Genomic DNA, 17056 nt, shown 5'->3' on the forward strand with positions numbered 1-17056 from the left:
ATCCTCATCTTGTGTTGGTTGCGCGGCACCCAATTGCGGGTTAGGCGTGTGATGCCTATTAGCACGTGAACCACCAAGTGAGTGAATCAGCCACAACAGGGACTAGCTTGCCGACAAGCAAGTGAACCTCGGTGAAAAATCATTGTGTCATCTTGTCTCCGAGGATTTCATTAGTATTCATTGTGATTGATTCATCATCTTTTGCCACAGTCGGTATAACATTTACTACCTCTCTTACTTTTACATTCCTAGTGTAGCTAAGCTCTTTAGTGTAATTAGTTTTGAGAGCTAGCTTGTGTCGTGTCTAGTGGTTAGTGAGGCTATTTAGTTAGTCTTTGAGAGCTCACTAACTTAGAGAGTAGTGACTTAGCCTCTTATGTGAATTAGATATCATAGATATCTAGAATTGTGGATATGAGGCTTGCATTTTTAGTAGGCTAGCGCATCACTCGCTTCGCTGTTTAATTGTCTAATCACTTGGCTTAAGTGTTGTTGTAGAATTTTTAATAGGCTATTCATCCTCCTCTAGCCATTAGGACATTTCAATCTGCTTTTTCCACGTCACCCTTTCATTTGCACCGTCCGATCAAACGCTCGCATGCCTCCATCGACTCCGACGTGGCGAACAGGGGAAAATATCTGACGCCCACTTGAACCTTCTAGCTGGCACACCAGGAAAGGAAAAAAACAACTCCCGCTATGGATATCCACCCGAAGCTTCTGGCCGATGCTCCACCCCTATAGATGGCCAACGGGCTGGCCCAGCATGGCACGGCACGGGCCCGTGAAAGCATGGCCCGATAGCCAACGGGCCGGCACGGCACGCCGTGCCTCCCAGGCCGTGCCTCATAGGGCCATGGGCCTGGCCTTCGGCCCAGGCATGGCACTATGGGCCTGATTTTTGTGCCGGGCCGACCCGAGAAGCACAGCCAATTTCACAGGCCATGCCAGCCCGAGGCCCACTGGCTACCGACAGAGAGAGGGGGGAAGGGCGACGCCGCTCGAGAGGTGTAGGGGGTCGATGTCGCTCACCGCCGAGGAGATCGACGCTGGATCCAGAGGAGGCCAGCGCGCTCGCCACCGAGGAGCTCGATGTGGATCCGCTGGAGCAGGAGGCGTGGAGCGGTGGAGGAGGCCGATAGAGAGAGGGAGAGGGGGAAGCGCGAAGGGGAGCCCGAGAGGTGTAGAGGGTCCATCGATGAGCCCGCCAAGCCCATCGCGCGTGCACCGCCGCAGCTTGCCGGAATCCTACATCCATCGTCGCCGCTCATCGGATCCGTTGCACTGGTGTCGGATCCGCCGCTCCCGAGCCCATATCCATGCGCCACCGCCGCAGTTCACTAGATCCGCCAGAGAAGGGAGGGAGGGAGGACGCGAGGAGCGGATCCGCCACGGAGGAGGAGATCCGCGCCGTCCCGTGCTGGATCCGCGCCACCCCTACCCGGAGACGTCTGCGCCGGAGGAGAGCCTCCCTGCTCTGTGCCACCACCTCCTCAGGCCAGATCTCGCCGGCCGCTTGCAGGGGAGCATCACCGTTGTAGGGGAGCATCGGATCCCGCCGCCTCCTCGCTAGAGCGCCGCTGCAGGGGCCGAGCGAGCTCCGTCGCGGGGGGGCATGCGAGCTCCACCGCAGAGCGCCGCTGCAGGGGCCACGCGAGAGGGGCTGCCGTCGGGAGGGAGGGAGAGGGGCGCCGTTGTTGCGCCGGGAGAGAGAGGGGAAGGGAGTTAGGGTTTGTCGGTTCGGGGCTGCGCAGGGAGGGGGACGGGGAGGGGAATCGGGGGTCGGGAGTGGAAACTGGGAACTAGGAGCGTGGAGCTCGTGGAGTCACGGGGAGGACCGGAGGAGGCTGCGGGCCTTGTGGCCTGCGGCTGAGGCAGACGAGCAGGCTGGGCTACTAGCGGACCGTGCCGTGCCAGCCCACGTGCCTTGGGTAAGGCCTAGGCACGGCCTGCTCCTCCGTGCCGGGCCAGCCCGGGTCCGCTAGCCGCCAGGCCAGGCCGTGCTTGGGTCGGGCCAAAAAACAGGCCTTGGGCCAGGGACGACGGGCTCAGGCTGCATGGCCAACTATGTCCACCCCTCGCGCCATCGCTACGTTTCCGTCCGGCTCTCCCTCTGCCTCCTCTCCCACACGCGCTCTCCACCACCTCCTCTCTCTCTCTCTCCAGCACCCTCTCGCCCTATGCTCCCTTGCATCGTCCTCAGCCTCTCCCTCGATGCGCGACCTCATGCCTCCATCTCACTACGTGCTGTATTGTCCACGAATCAAATCCTGATTCCATCGGGTAAATAAATTTTCTCATGTTTCGTTTGTTTTTTCGTGTTTTGTTCTCTGCCGTTGTGGATTTTCCCAAAGTGGATTTCTACCTTTGCTGGATCTTTCTTCTGATTTCCTAGGGTTTGTACAGTTGGTGGATTTAGATTTTTTTACGGACTTCTTTTGCTATTCCGTGCCGCTTCTCTCCTCGACAGCGGACTCCACCTCGGGGATGGGCAACGCAGCAGCACCGCCCTGCCTGCGCCCTCCAGCGGCAGCGCGACGGGCCACGCAGCAACACCGCCCCGCTTGCGGCCATCTCCCTTGCACGGCACCTCTCTCCCGCCAACCCCGCAGCAGCAACGCCCGTGCGTCCTCCCTCTCCTGGAGCCTCAACCCTAGGTAGTCTTCTCTCTTTTTATTCTGTCATTTTTTTTGGAAATGAGATGCAGATGTAGATCCAATATATATTCAGTTAGATGTTAATAGCAATTATATTGTATCTTGTAAATTGCCGTTCCTAAATTTCTGTGCTTGCCTGTTGTTACCTAAAAATTTCCGCAGACTTTGTGTGCTCCTCTAACGTTTAAACACTGCAATTCATCTATGAAGTTCCTTTGCTGACTGGAGTTACATACCTATCACTGATGTTTACTCACGCGGATCAATTATTTGGAGGTCACACATTGCCGTGAGGAACCATAGATAGAATTTACTTTATCATTTTAACATCACTTTTTTATGTGTATATAACAGGCCCCTCATTGGTTTCAGTTTGTGGTACATGTGCCTCCAGCAATGAAATGTTTGTGAATGATGCTTCATTCATGTTGCCTTCTTATTTAGCAAATCGTATTTCGGAACATGTAGGTGAATGTAGTGCTTTTTTCTGATTTATCTTTCTTATTCACTAAGGAGTTTAAGTGGCTACTTCACCCAAGGTGAAGAATTTTCAAATTTTATCTTAGGCCCCTTACATCCTTCTGGCAAGTCTTACTCACTGCAAGTCCGAGGCCTGCCGACCAATTTGCTTCAATCTTCACCGCTCAGTTTACTGGTCAAACTGGTCGGTTTCAATCTTCACCGCTCGTCTTCATGATAAACTGCTCGGACTTGATCAAGACGGCGTCGCCAAGCGGATACAAAGCGCTTGGGGACTAGCCGTAGGGGTATGACCCCCGGTATCTACAGGACAAGACATGGGCTGCACCATCAGAGGTGGCTCAGCTCACAAGATTAAGGCGTGCGGCGTACTGGCACTGCTCGGCGTGCACCGCAAGGCTACAAGAAGATATTGTAATGCCAAATAGGATATTTTTCTTATAACCCTACCCCTCCAGAGTATATAAGGAGAGGTAGGGGTCCCCTAGTGGCATCTCTATATATCTCAATGCAATACATCGAAACACAAGATGTAGGTATCACGTCATACTGACGGCCGAACATGTCTAAATCTTGTGTCTCGGTGTTTGTATTACCATCTAGTTCGTATCTCACGTACCTCTACCAATTCATCTACTATCATGGGCATACCCCTCAATAGACTGTCGGCCGTATTTCGTCGACAGTGGCGCGTCAAGTTGGAGGTGTGCGTGCTGATTCTATAGTGAACCAGATGAGAATCTTTTCTTCAACCAACGTCGCCGGCAACTCAGCATTCGGCGGCAACTTGACGCTGGCACGCAGCGGATTGCTTTCCTCGGCGAACGGCCACACGTGCTGGAGTCCGATGCCTTGCCATACGCCTCTAACAGACGCAACACGCGACAACAAGATCGGAGTCAAGCAATCTAAGAAAGCTAAGTCAAGTTGCTTCCCAATTAAATATTATTATTATACTTCCAAATATATCCATATGTCTGCATGATTTTGGTTGGGAGAAATCTAATCGCATCTTGTTGTTGCTTGTGATTTCTGATAGGATACACTAAGATCGTTTTCACGGATCACGACAACCAACAATCAGGAAAGGCGACCGACAATAACGCGATGTGTAGCAGTGCTTCTACCAAAGATGTTGATCGGTCGTACAAGCTAATTGGAGTAGTTAAAAAATATAGAAGCACATATGCATCTGGATCTACACCACCATGCAAGCAACCTCACTTATCTCAGGCATGCAAGGAAGATCTCAGAGTGCGCCCTCGCCTTGGTTGGACACGCTCAAGCGCTTCGCCTCCCCACGTGGATTGATTCCGTCAGGCTCCAATTACACCCGTTAACCTACGACTCTGCGTACCTTTCTGAGCTGTCAAGCGAGCCGTCCGAGCTGCCAAGCAAACCGTCCGAGCTGTCAAGCGAGCCGTCCAAGTTGTCGAGCGAGCCATCCAAATCACACCCATCTACTCGGACATCATGACTCGCTGACTCCTCTACTCCACTCGGCGTCAATCAAGCTAAGTCACGCTATAATATTCTTCTAAATACTCTCTAATCTTTATACGTCTCCGATATCGCTCCATGTTGTTTTCTCCATAATTATTCTCCAAACGACTTTTTTCCGAGTATACCGTCTTAAAGATGACACACGCTTTCGACTCAATAAATCCCTGAACAGTCATGTTAACGCTCGAATGTCCCCAGAGACGGACCTGTCTTCGGCTTCTCCTTACACGTGCATGAGCGCCTGCCCTCTACGTTACGGGTGGTCAGCAGCGGCTCCTTGGTGACGCTTTGTTCTTCCTACACGCACACAGGGTCCGCGCTCTGCGTTATGGTTAACGAGCTAGCCAGGGCTGGAGGCTCAGCTACAAACTAACTGTTCGGATGGTTTATATGAAATATAAACACTTCATCCAAAAATGAACATAATGTTCATCTACAACTAATCGTCGAGTTGCATACGCTATTTCAACACTACGGATTTTTCTCCGGGTTTCATATATTTTATTTTTACATTATGAACTACCCATTCTACATATTTTTATTTCAGGGGCCTAGTTCAGTCAACGAGCTTACGCTCAGGGACTGGATCTGTCAGGAAGGACAAGAGGATCATCATCTGGGCGGTCGTGCCACCTGGTACTCGGACTTCACCGTTGACTAACTGGTCGGATCGTTCGGTTCATGGACTTCATCGTCGACCAGTTGATCTAATTGTTCGATGCTCACTTCCGCTCAGGCATTCACTTCACCGCCGATCAGATTGCTCGTCGCTTTGGTTTCATCGACAGCTACGCTGGGGACTTGCCAGCTATGCTAGGGACTCCTCGACGCTTGGATTCTTCATGCAAGAGTCGTCAGCTAAGCTGGGCACTCCCTTGGCATTTGGATTTTGCTACGTCTCATCGCTGTGCTTTCAAGTTGCTCCATGTTGTTCGGATCAGGGTGCTGATGTTGGACAGCATGTTTGGGGTCTTGATAAGTACATGACAGATGGCGTCGACAAGCTTTCAGATTTATTTTCTTTGACCCTGCTACAAGATTCATTTTTTCATCTTCCAGCAGGCTCGGGGACTAAGTTGCTACACTTCACCTAGTGGCGAATGTAGTGCTTTTTTTATTTACCCTTCTTAATTGACTAAGGACTCTAAGTGGCTACACTTCGTCTAAGGTAAAAAAATTCAATTTTTATGTTGAGCCCCTTACATCCTTCTAGCAAACTTTACTCGAGTAAGTCCGAGCCTAGCTCCCAGTTAAACTGCTCGGACATCTGCTTCAACTGCTCGGACGCCGTTTTCAACTGCTCGGACGCCTTGTTAACAGCTCAGATGCTTGTTTCAACAGCTCGGCTCCCAGTTAAACTGGTCGGAAGCCTGTCTCTGGTGATCAGTAGCAAGTTGGATAGCTCAAACAAGCTCAAGATGGCGTTGCTCAAAGGATACAAGGCGCTCGAGGATTAGCTGTGGGGGATATACCCTCGATACCCATAAGACAAGACATGGGCCGCGCTCCAAAAGTGACCCAGCCCACAAGACTGTGCATGAGTCGCGCCACTAGTCGAGGCCCAGCTTACAAGACGACGACACGTGGAGCACGGCACAGGTCGCGCGTGCCTCGCAAGACTGCGTGAAGATCCTCGGTGATCTAGGAAACCTGCTCGGATATACTAGATCATGTAATATCTGTAACTTCCTATCTTGTAAACCAATCAAGATAGAAACAACCGATCTGTAATCCTACCCCGGGCTATATAAGGCGGGTAGGAACCCCCCACATTTTCATCGAATCATACGCAATACAATCCACAAAGACACGGGATGTAGGGTATTACGTTAAGCCGACGGCCCGAACCTGTCTGATCACTGTCTCTTGCATTATGTGTCACCATCCGGTTTCCTCACGCGTACCTTCACCGATTCATCTACTACCGTGGACTACCTCTCGGTAGACTGCCGACCAGATTTCGTCGACAGAACCTGTTCTCACATTACACGCAGATGCTTTATGGATTACCTAGGTGAACCACAGAGGCCTCACTTGCTGTAAAAAAAAAGGTAATTTTTTTGTCTTTTCAAATTAGGCATGACAATGCTACGATTTTTCCCCCCTGTCAATCCCTTGGTTCTAACCTAGGTTATGTTTCAAGGTTTTTTCAAGGTTTCTACCTCTTACCTTCCTATGCAACAGATATACCATGACCAGGACTTTATGGTGAAGCACGGAAAAACGAAAGAACAGGAGGTAATCATTCATGTTCTAAGTAAAAGGATGGATAATTAGTTTCCATGCTATTAACATTTTTCTTCCTTCAGCCACCAAAGCCTTTGCTTCGCCTTCTTGGTGTACATTGATATTTTCAGTGATATAAGCCAGAGCAGTTAGCTGTACGTAATATTTAAGCATGATTCTTATATACAGTTTGTACTCTGATTATTATTTTCAATATATTTTATATCCACTTCAATTTAATTCTTTTAGCTCAGATAAAACGACTCCTGCCTAATGCTCTTCAATGATGTATGCATATTCAGATACTTTAGTTTCGGTTTCCTCCCCACTCAAAAAATATTGGCATGTGCACCTACACTGCCCAAAGTGCTCTACGCAAGACAACCATGCATATGTGCTTCTATATTGCGTTTGTCCACATATCTAATATTTTGAGTCAATGTAGAACACTGTTAGATATCATGCATTTATCTGCAGTACTGCCTTTGTGTAGTGACAATTACCATAAAGATATACTAATGTTTTCTTCGTTCAAAAAATTCAATGCAGGAGGGTGTCATATGCATACCACGTATGTGCAGTAATTGATCTCAGATATCAGCATTAGCCTAGGATGACTACAGCTGTGATCTGGTATCCTACATGTACGCGTGACATCTATAGAAAATGTATGACCATAACTGCTATAGTCATTCAAAAACAACTCAACCTGTTTTCTTTTTACTAAATTATATGTTTCACATTCTTTTTAATACCATTTATTTGATTGTTATTAGCAACGTGCGCACATTTTATCGTTGTTACCCCTTTTTTTTGTTCTTATTGTACATGATGTGCAATGATACTTTCTTAGCTGACGACCTAACGTCCTCCACTGAGCCTAAAGCCTTTCTCGCATGTCTAACTGCATATATACAGGCAAAACGTATATTAATACATCGCCATCTAATTTCATTTGGCTACTCGGAAGCTGTCATCCGTGATGAACACATTTGAGTTTATCTTACTGTAATGATGATTTATATTTTAATCCCGGCTACAATAACCCCCGCGGCAACGCGCGGGCTACTGACGCATGGTATAGGTTTTTGAGTGCTGGGGGCTTGCTGCGCGGCTTGGGGTCCGTTTGCAGGGTGGCTGTTGCGCCAGGCCGTTAGATTCTTGGCTAGCTTATTCTTTCTCACAAAACACTATTGAATCATCTGGAACTATCCGAAATCGGCTATCACCGTATCACGCTACGTCGACCCTTGTTCCACCGTATGAGCATCTACAGCTTTGGCGCGCGCGTGCTCCTGCGCGAGGGCTCGAGGCCGTCGTCACGGGCCTGCCGTGGTGGGGCTCCTGGGAGAAAAGGTTGCCAACGTACCTGCCCTTGTACATGGGCATGCCCGACGAGGCACACATCAACGACGCTGCCGTTCCGGCGCACGAGACGACGGCCATCACCTCTTCGTCGCTCGACATAGGCCACGGCACTGAATGCATACGTACATACGTGTCCAGCACCCCGGGCAGTAGCGATCGATGACGCTCAAGGCCGGACCACACCGTTCTTGTGCTGCACATGGATCGAGCAAGCAAGAGCAAATGCCAGTGATTTGCCTATTGAGCAGTGGTTCAATCGATTTCCGATCAGCGTCTGCTAATGTAAGTTTGAATTAATCATGTTACCGTTTTGTTTAAGATTTGTTTACTGTCCCTCGCTCTCAGTGAATCTTTTCGGTCCTGACGTCGGCACTTTCGCCGAGGATGGTCAAACTATCTTTCCTGCGCCTTGTTTAGATCACCTCCAAATTCTAAGTTTTTTCACTCTCTCTCCATCATATCAATTTTTAGCCGCTTGCATGGAGCATTAAATGTAGGTAAAAAAATTAACTAATTGCACAGTTTAGTTGGAAATCACGAGATAAATCTTTTGAGCTTAGTTGGTCCACGATTAGACAATATTTACCAAATAAAACGAAAATAATACTATTCATCGGGTTGAAATTTTTTGCAATCTAAACATGGCCCAGGAGTCTCCAACCGAAATACCAGAACCAGGGATTTCTGACACGAAACCTGCGTCGCCATTGGTGGCGCACTGGCACTGGCGCGGCCTCCGAGGCACGATAACCGCGCACATGATCGTCCATCGAGGAGATAACTGCCGTCCCTGACTGCGCGCAGGCTACCACGCCGCATCCGGTAACACGTGGGCGCTAACGACGGCTCGGGTGGCCCCGTCGGCAACCAACGACAACGGCTCAGTGGGCCGCAGGGCGAGCCCGCGGGCCGTCGCCATCGATCATCTCCGTCGCCTATGCTTGTTTTCCCCATTTTTGTATTTTATAATACCATTATTACTGTTCCTTTAATACACCTCTATAACAGGAAAACCGGACACTGATTATTAGATATAATCATCGCATCCTGCATGTCCCACAGATTATTTGTTCTTTATTATTTACGTACATACATACTCCTAGCGGACAAATAGTTTGGCAACTTTTCTCTTCCTAGTTTAAAAAAAACTTTTCTCTTCCTACTACTAGCTCACAAGATTTTAGCCGGACACTCAACGTAACATCTAACGCTAGGTTGGAGCTAGCTATTAGAGGTGTCCTAATTGCAAAGTAGTCATATTATTAGATTATTAGATAAAAAAAAAAGTGTTATGAGATTTAGTATGATTCACTTTGGAGCCAGGGGCCTCAGGCCACGAGATCCTTTTCGTTAAGCCCGCTCGGAGTCCAACTAATCATAAATAAATTATATAATGCGTTCTAGAGATTCCATGATAGATTAAGAAAGAATACAAAAGATGTATATATATTCTCACTTTGTTTCCTAATTAGACGCTGCCATCAACATAATTATTAGTGAATGGTTGATAAAAGGCAACTAACAATATAATACCTTCCAAATTTATGCAGCTATTTAATGCAAAACTATTTTGTCCCCCAAAAATCCCTTATATTTGGGTTTAATTTATGAATGTTTAAGCGCACCACATTTTTCAGCTTCGCTTCAACTTTTTCAGCCAAACAGATACAACTTCACAAACTCTGCTCTAGAAAAAGTGAGGATTCATGAGAGCACCTAAAGGTGTGCTCCTAAAACTTCAGTTCTTACGGAGCTGTTCCATGGTAGAGTTCATGGAGCAAAGTTTGTGGAGCAGTTCCAAACAAGCCCAGACTAATTTTTTGATGACATGGATCTGAAAGTCTTGACACGATGGATTCAAAAAAGTTTTGATGACATGTTAGGTTTTTTATGAGTTTGTCTACTCAGCACATGATTGAGGACAGAAACAAAATCCACCGGATCTAGATCAAATGAACCAAAGAAAAATTATCAAAATAATGCAAAAATAATAAATAAAAACCAACAAAATAGCCATATTATTTCTATAAAAGTCAAATTGGAAGATTTCAAAGAGGAATCAAATAAAACATACAGAAAATCAAAAAAGCAAAAAAAGATTAGATAACTGTTCGAGTAATTCTGTCCATTCTCATTTACGAACAATCAATTTACATCAATTGAATATAGAATTTACACCATAAGAGAAATAGTAAAATATGGTCCAACGAGATGTAATCCTGCAACTATCAGCAAACGACGTTGGCCATCCCTTCCCATTCTTCTCTTTCGCTCTAGAGGACTTGGCAGCATGCAGGCATGGGTCCATGGCATCTCCCAGTGGCTGCTGTTTTTTCGAAACCTGGCGTCATGCATGCAGGGGGCGCGATGGGCGGCAGCTGTGCCCCGGGCGGTTTAAGGGGCGGAAGACGCGGTCTCCAACACGCAACACCTACAGAGAGATGCGCATGGGACCCAGGGCAACGTGCTGGACTCCACTGAGCGCCTGGGCGTGGACTGATAAGCTCGGTTGATACTGGTTTATTGTGAGAGAAAAATACTGTTGACTGACTAATAAGCACTGGTTAAAACCAACAAGCGAACAGGTTGAAGATCAGAACGACGATCTAATGGCCGGAAATCAAGTGCACGCAGGCAGGAAAACACGTTGGGCCCATTTGGATCATTCCAATTGAATTCATTCTAATAATTATAATTTAAACGTAGATTAATTAAGCTAATATAGTTATATGTATGAAATATATTTATATATTTATTGTTAGGCGTATAAGAGACATACTTATACGTTGTATTTTTATTGTAGGAAAGTGAGTTGAAGAGTGTGTTATAAGTTAGATAATAGAATTATAGCATAATGATCTATAGAATCTATTTCCATCTCACGTCATATGAATTTGAGATATGCTTATTTGTGAGCTTGAAAAAGTTATGTAATGTGAAATTCAAATTCAAATAACCTAATCCATTAAGTAGAATTCAATTCCTCCAAAATGAAGGGATCCAAACGGCCCCTTTAATTATAACATTACATGGTAGGTTTGAATACAAATATATAATTCTAAGTTTTACTTTGCTTGTTGGACTAGTCTAGCTATTTTAGGTAAGGTTTATCTAGAGAATGGCTAAATTAGTAAATTTTGGAATATTTTTTTCTTCTAATAATCTCTTCGATTTAGAGCATCTCTAAGAGTTTGTCAAATTTTATTTGGCAAATCTTGTGATTTGCCAACTCCTAAAATTATATGCCAAGTAAAAAAACAATCCATCTCCAAGAGTTTGGTATTTTTGACTTGTAAAATAAAAAAACCTGTTAACAAAATGAAGAGGCCCGCTAAGCGAACGAAGAGCCCCGCTAAGCAAACGAAGAGTCCCGCTAAGAAACAACCATACCAAGCCGTATACGCGCGCGCATATTTGCGCGCGTAGAGAGAAGATTTGTCAAGTTGCTATTGATGCTAAGTTGTTTTGACAAACTGTTGGAGGCTATTTTTTTTATTTTGCTAAAATTATATGGATGCGAAGTTAAGATAGCAAACTTTTACGGTTGTTATTTCTAGAAGAAGGGAACGAAAAAAAGAATATCCATCCATCGTTGATAGAGAAAGGAAACGGAGATATCCATGGGAGGCAGCCACGTGTCGTATGACAGGAGCCGTCGCCTTCCGGGTCGCGATGAGGTATGATGGGGTTGTGGTCCAATATTGATCCAAACATGTGACCGGGCGTGACGTGTCAAGTTCCTGCTGCTATGTCACATTGTCAGGTAGCCCAGGTACGTGGCCACGGCTAGACGTGGGCAGATATTTTTATTAATTATTAGTAGGCTTATTCTTATAGAAAAAAAATTATGGAGACCTGAGTTGTGTGATGAATACGTATCTTCGTTTTCAAACTGCCAGATCACGTACTAGATGAGAGATTGCCGCACTAATTCACATTTTTAAATTTCAGATACGGCTTAGACGTATGAAATATGTCGGTGCTATATATAGCCGGTGGGGTTTACCCAAAATAAATCCATTACATAAATGCACAATCTTTTTCAAATCAATAGTCCCATGTGTCGATGCAGCCTCTCTAAACCAATAGCATGTTCACTTGCTCATAAACGATCGTAAATTTCCAGTCGGAAATAGTATTTTTCTCTCACACCAAATCAGGCAGCAGTAAATAATCCACGATACGATACGGCCTCCCGAACAGGCTGCAAATCTTCGTCGCATTTGGATAAGCAAAAAAAAAAGTGATACAGTATTGAGCAAGTGAGCAACGATGGGATGTAAGAGTCCCGAGTCACGACATTGATGTTTGATACTCCTACTAGGTTACAACACCATTTACACACTTCAGAAACATGGAGTCAGTAAGCATGGCGCCTATCGGTCCATATAAAAGGTTTTTTTTTTTTAAAAAAGAGATTAATCAAGACGTGAAGGATCATGGCGTCCATGGACTCAGCTCTAGAACAAGAAAGCAAGTTTAATATGGGCCAATTTAGGATAGTCAGATCCGTGTTTGACTCGTAGCCGTAGCACGCCGCGCCGTAGCTCTGGCGCCGTCCCAGTTGGCTGGTTCGTATCGTTGCTGGTTCGTGAAGAAGTACTGCTGGCTGGTTTGTGTGAGAGAAAAATACTATTCTGACTGAAAATTTACGATCGTTTACGACAAGCCACGGCCAAATGAACATGCTTGTGTGGCGCAGGAAACGAGCATCAGACTTTTTTTTGTTGGCGCACAACTTACAGGAAACGGCGCCGTAGTTTGGGCACACCCCCCAATCTGCGGCAGCAACCAAATGCAATTTGAACAGGCCGCAGTTTAGTTGTAGCGAAGTGCAGTTACCAGCCAACACGCGCATAGTACCGAACTACCGGTAGACTCGATTAAAAAAAAAAAAGAAGAGATATTTTGGGAGGAGGGAAACTAGCTGCTCACTGGGCAGCGTGTGAACGAGTGGGCGCGGCGGCGGCAGGCGCCAACCACGTGCGCCTGGAAACCAGGCAGGACGCAAGGCCAGTAGGCCACACAGCCCGCGGCGGCCCAACCCAACCCACACAACCCCGCCGACCGCAACGAAACCCACCGGATAAAACCGCCCTGCGTTACTGCGTCCTGCGCTGGTGCCTGCCCTGCCGCGCCTCCTCCTCCTCCTCGCAGACCCCGTGGAGCACAGGAGAGAGGAGAGGAGCCTGGCCGGCTGGCCCCGAGCGAGGGCGTCGGTGCGGATGGTGGTGTGGTGGCGGAGGAAGGTGGTGCCCCGCGCGCGCCGCGCCTGGGCCGCCGTCGCAGCGCGGATCCGCGCGCGTAAGCCTGGTCAGTTACCATCATGCCCCTCTTCCCTAACCCCGGTCGGTCGTTTCTTTGTGCTCCGCGGAGGATCATCGGACTGAGGCGATCGTTGTTTCGCTTTGGAATCGCTGGAGATTAGATTGGGAGCGACGGTACATCTCGTTCTCCTGGCCGTAGCAGTAGGTTGCTCGATTTTGTTATCCTTTCGAGTTTGCCGATCGAATAGTGTGTTTGCTCTGTTTCTGTTTTTTTTTTGTGCTGATTTCAAACCCTGTTCTTCTTTTCATCGAAACAAGGGTTTCATCTCAAAAAATATGCATACATGATTCGATAATTAGAGTACGCTCGTCTCTACTAATTTCCTTTTTAGCGATTCAGTTCTTACGACTCTGTTGCGTTTACACGATTGCCTTACCGTACCGGTGATTCACCATCTGAAATGTGATTCACTAGGTAGTAGTAGTAGGTTCACCTTTTATTTTAACGCTGCGCTTACCGGTGATTTATTACTATCTGAACTGAAGTTCGCCCATTGTTTTTTTCTCAATATAAAGTAAATGACCTGAACTCGAATTCGTTAACCCTCTCAGAGTCTCAGCAGTCAGCAGTAGAACCCATGATATTCTCCTTGAAAATCGATCTAGCTGACCAAGTAGGCCAATATCACGTTTGCAATTTGCACATTTTATTAAAAAACAACCAAAGGGAGATAAAAAAACGTTTGATTGATCACGGTGATTGGTGAAGGGTACAGGAGACCATAAGCCCGTAACAGTGGCCTGCAGAGCACTGGCGCTCGCAATTGCTGGGGAACAGAGGACGGCACGGCAATCTTGTTGCTTAGCAGCAGCACGAAATCTGGACGATCTCGACTTGAATGGCCGCCGCGCCGCGTGGCCTCACCACGAGGCACGCGGGGCATACCCTACCCACACACACACAGGCCACATGATGGTGCCTTGACATAAGCCCCTGCTGCCATTGACCTCTAGCGCCACAGACAGGTGGGCCATGGCAGCTGCTGCTTCAGTGTCTCGAGTTGAATGTCACCATCGGGCCACATGCTGGCTTTAAATATCTTGTGCCTTGGATACGTAGCGCTGCCGTGGGTATGGAGAGCGCCTTGGATACAGGATACGTACTGCCATGGATATGGAAAGAGCACTGGAACTGTGCAAGCTTGGAAGATTTACCATAATTTTGTACAGGATCCATATCCTGTCCTGAGCAATAGATGAGAAATTCAAGACCGATGGTGGACCCATCCTCTGGAAACCAACATCGCGAGCCAAAGTGAACCACAGGGGAAAAGATACTCGCGAATTTTAGGAATTTGGCTACTGTAATACTTTTGTTTTTATTTATTAATTATTGTTCAATCATGGACTAATTAGGCTCAAAACGTTCGTCTCGTAATTTCTGACCAAACTGTGCAATTAGTTTTTTTTTCGTCTATATTTAATGCTCATCGCAAGATTCGATGTAATAGCTCCTGTAGCACTTTTTGGGAAAGTTTTTTTGAGAAGTAAACAAGCGCTCAGTCTAAATGGACACCGTACCTCGGCAGTGAAGGTGCGGATGGCACTAGAGCATGATTACTCATCTGCAGGAAGTTTCTTAAAAGCTATGACTCGTACCAACCTTTTTATGACGTGCATATTCATGTTGGACTGATGAGCTTTTGCATCTTCTTTAGTATTTAGGATGGCACTATTCTTGTCCCCAGCCGTCCATTGGATTGATTGTTTAATTTCTGGCGCTTTTTCTTCAGCTTTTTAAATAGGAACTAGGAAGTGCCTTATTCTTCAGTTTGGGATGGGTCTAATGTTCCTGTTCCATGATGACATTTTTTGATTTAGTCCTAGGGAAGTGTCACATTTACATGATGACAAAGTCAATATGTGAATATTTTCCTTTCTTCTCCCCAAAAGATGTCTTTACATACCAGTATACCACCTTCATTTTCCTTGTTTCTTTTTTTTTCCTCTTAAACTTGCTCTGTAAAGATTATTTGTTCTTTGATATATCTTTAATCAGTAGGGGCCCCTCCTCCTGTTTCATCATAAAAAGTTCATAGCACCTTACTTTGTTGATTTATGTTTTCTTTTGGTGTTACACTTCACATTGCAATGGAGATGAATGTAGACACTTCCTTCAATTAGTTAATAAGCAAAGCTAAGCCTCATCTTCAATAACATTCTTTATTTAGTTTGACACAAAGGCTTGCCCTCCTCTTCCAATTGGGCCTTGTTATGTTTGTTAGGGAAAGCCTTTACTTAAAACAATTACAACAGACCTAAAAGATGCACTAATTTAATATATACCAAACTAGCAAAGTCATTTCTTTTAATCTTTTAGATTAGAAACCAACCTTTTGATTAGATAACAACTTTGTCTTCAACTGTCTGTTTGATGAATGAAGTCTTAAAGGGAGCACAATCCAAAGGGCCCAAAGCAAAAGACACACATAGTACGGTCGGCTGCTTTTTCTTCACAACATTTGAGGCTTGGTCCATACAGTGAAGTCTGTCTGTGCTCATTAGCTACCAAGTATTCTTTCCTCCATATATCGTACCCACCCTTCCACCCACCGTTGGTAATTAGGTTTTTTATGTATGATATGCTATTATGCTGAGATTTTTTCGCTTCGCTGAAAAAACAAGCCGAAACACTATTCCGGTTGATTTGTTGTGAGAGAAAAACACGGTTCCGGCTGAAAAAATAAGCTAAAAAGTACGAATTATAAGACAAGCGAACAGAGCCAAAAGAAATGCTTGAATAAATGCCTTTTCACTGTCCCTGTCCTGGCACCTGGTCAGGCAGGAGTTTAATTTTCGAACCACAGTTCATCTGACAGGATTTCACCTGGACACCATGGATCGTGTGCTGTGTGCAGGCAGTGGTGGCATTCTGAAGCTCCACGAGGACGTGAAGACTTGCGGCTACAAGGACGTCCAGGTCATGTTCGACATGTTGACATCGGAACTCGAGGCTGCCGCTCAAGCCCAGAAGCCGCCGCCGTCGCCACCCCGCAAACAGGCGCTACCGCCTGCGTGGCCCGGCCGGTCCTCCTCGACCATCGCCGCTGCGCAGTAGGTCCTGGCAAACAGTGTTATGACAGAGGCGTCCGCCCCCTGCCCTTCTTCCGTCAGAAAGAGCGAAAAATTTGCAGCAAGAACAATAAGATGAAGAGTAAGCGCGAGAGATACAGAGAGGCTCCCAAACATCATGTTTTGAGGTGTGTAGATAGAGGGATGATATGAACCAGTGCTGAACACTTTTTTTTTTCGCCAATTGGAAGAAGAGGGAGCAAGAGGGGTTACTTTCAATCCCAAGGTGTATTTTTATTTTGTTTCAACATGCTGGATGCTGGTTTCTGGTTTATGGAGCTCGATGTTTGCTTTTGTTACATACAGGGCCAACTGAACAAACAGGTTGTTCAACCGGCCACCATTATACACCGTTTTCATTTTGGCGTTTTGGAGAACTTCCAGAAATTCTAGCGAATTTGTTCTTGGTTGAATGTGATATTC

General features: G+C 46.3%; 1 protein-coding gene across 1 annotated transcript; it reads left to right on the forward strand.

The window, feature by feature from the left end:
• The first annotated feature begins 13341 nt into the window (after nucleotides 1–13341).
• On the forward strand, nucleotides 13342–17051 carry LOC136500786 (uncharacterized). Its single transcript, XM_066496214.1, has 2 exons — nucleotides 13342–13547; nucleotides 16420–17051. The coding sequence occupies exons 1-2, from the start codon at nucleotides 13460–13462 to the stop codon at nucleotides 16617–16619; spliced, it is 288 nt and encodes a 95-aa protein (XP_066352311.1). The 5' UTR covers nucleotides 13342–13459; the 3' UTR covers nucleotides 16620–17051.
• Nucleotides 17052–17056: the final 5 nt, after the last annotated feature.

The sequence above is a fragment of the Miscanthus floridulus genome, chromosome 13 (genome assembly GCF_019320115.1).
Source record: "Miscanthus floridulus cultivar M001 chromosome 13, ASM1932011v1, whole genome shotgun sequence".
Classification (NCBI taxonomy): Eukaryota; Viridiplantae; Streptophyta; class Magnoliopsida; order Poales; family Poaceae; genus Miscanthus; species Miscanthus floridulus.

What these genes read in the sequence shown, in the direction of transcription:
- LOC136500786 (XM_066496214.1), top strand. Translation starts at nt 13,460, where the DNA reads ATGGTGGTGTGGTGGCGGAGGAAGGTGGTGCCCCGCGCGCGCCGCGCC. An exon ending in GATCCGCGCGCGTAAGCCTG is followed by an intron (nt 13,548 to 16,419) that starts GTCAGTTACCAT and finishes TGCTGTGTGCAG; the next exon opens with GCAGTGGTGGCATTCTGAAG.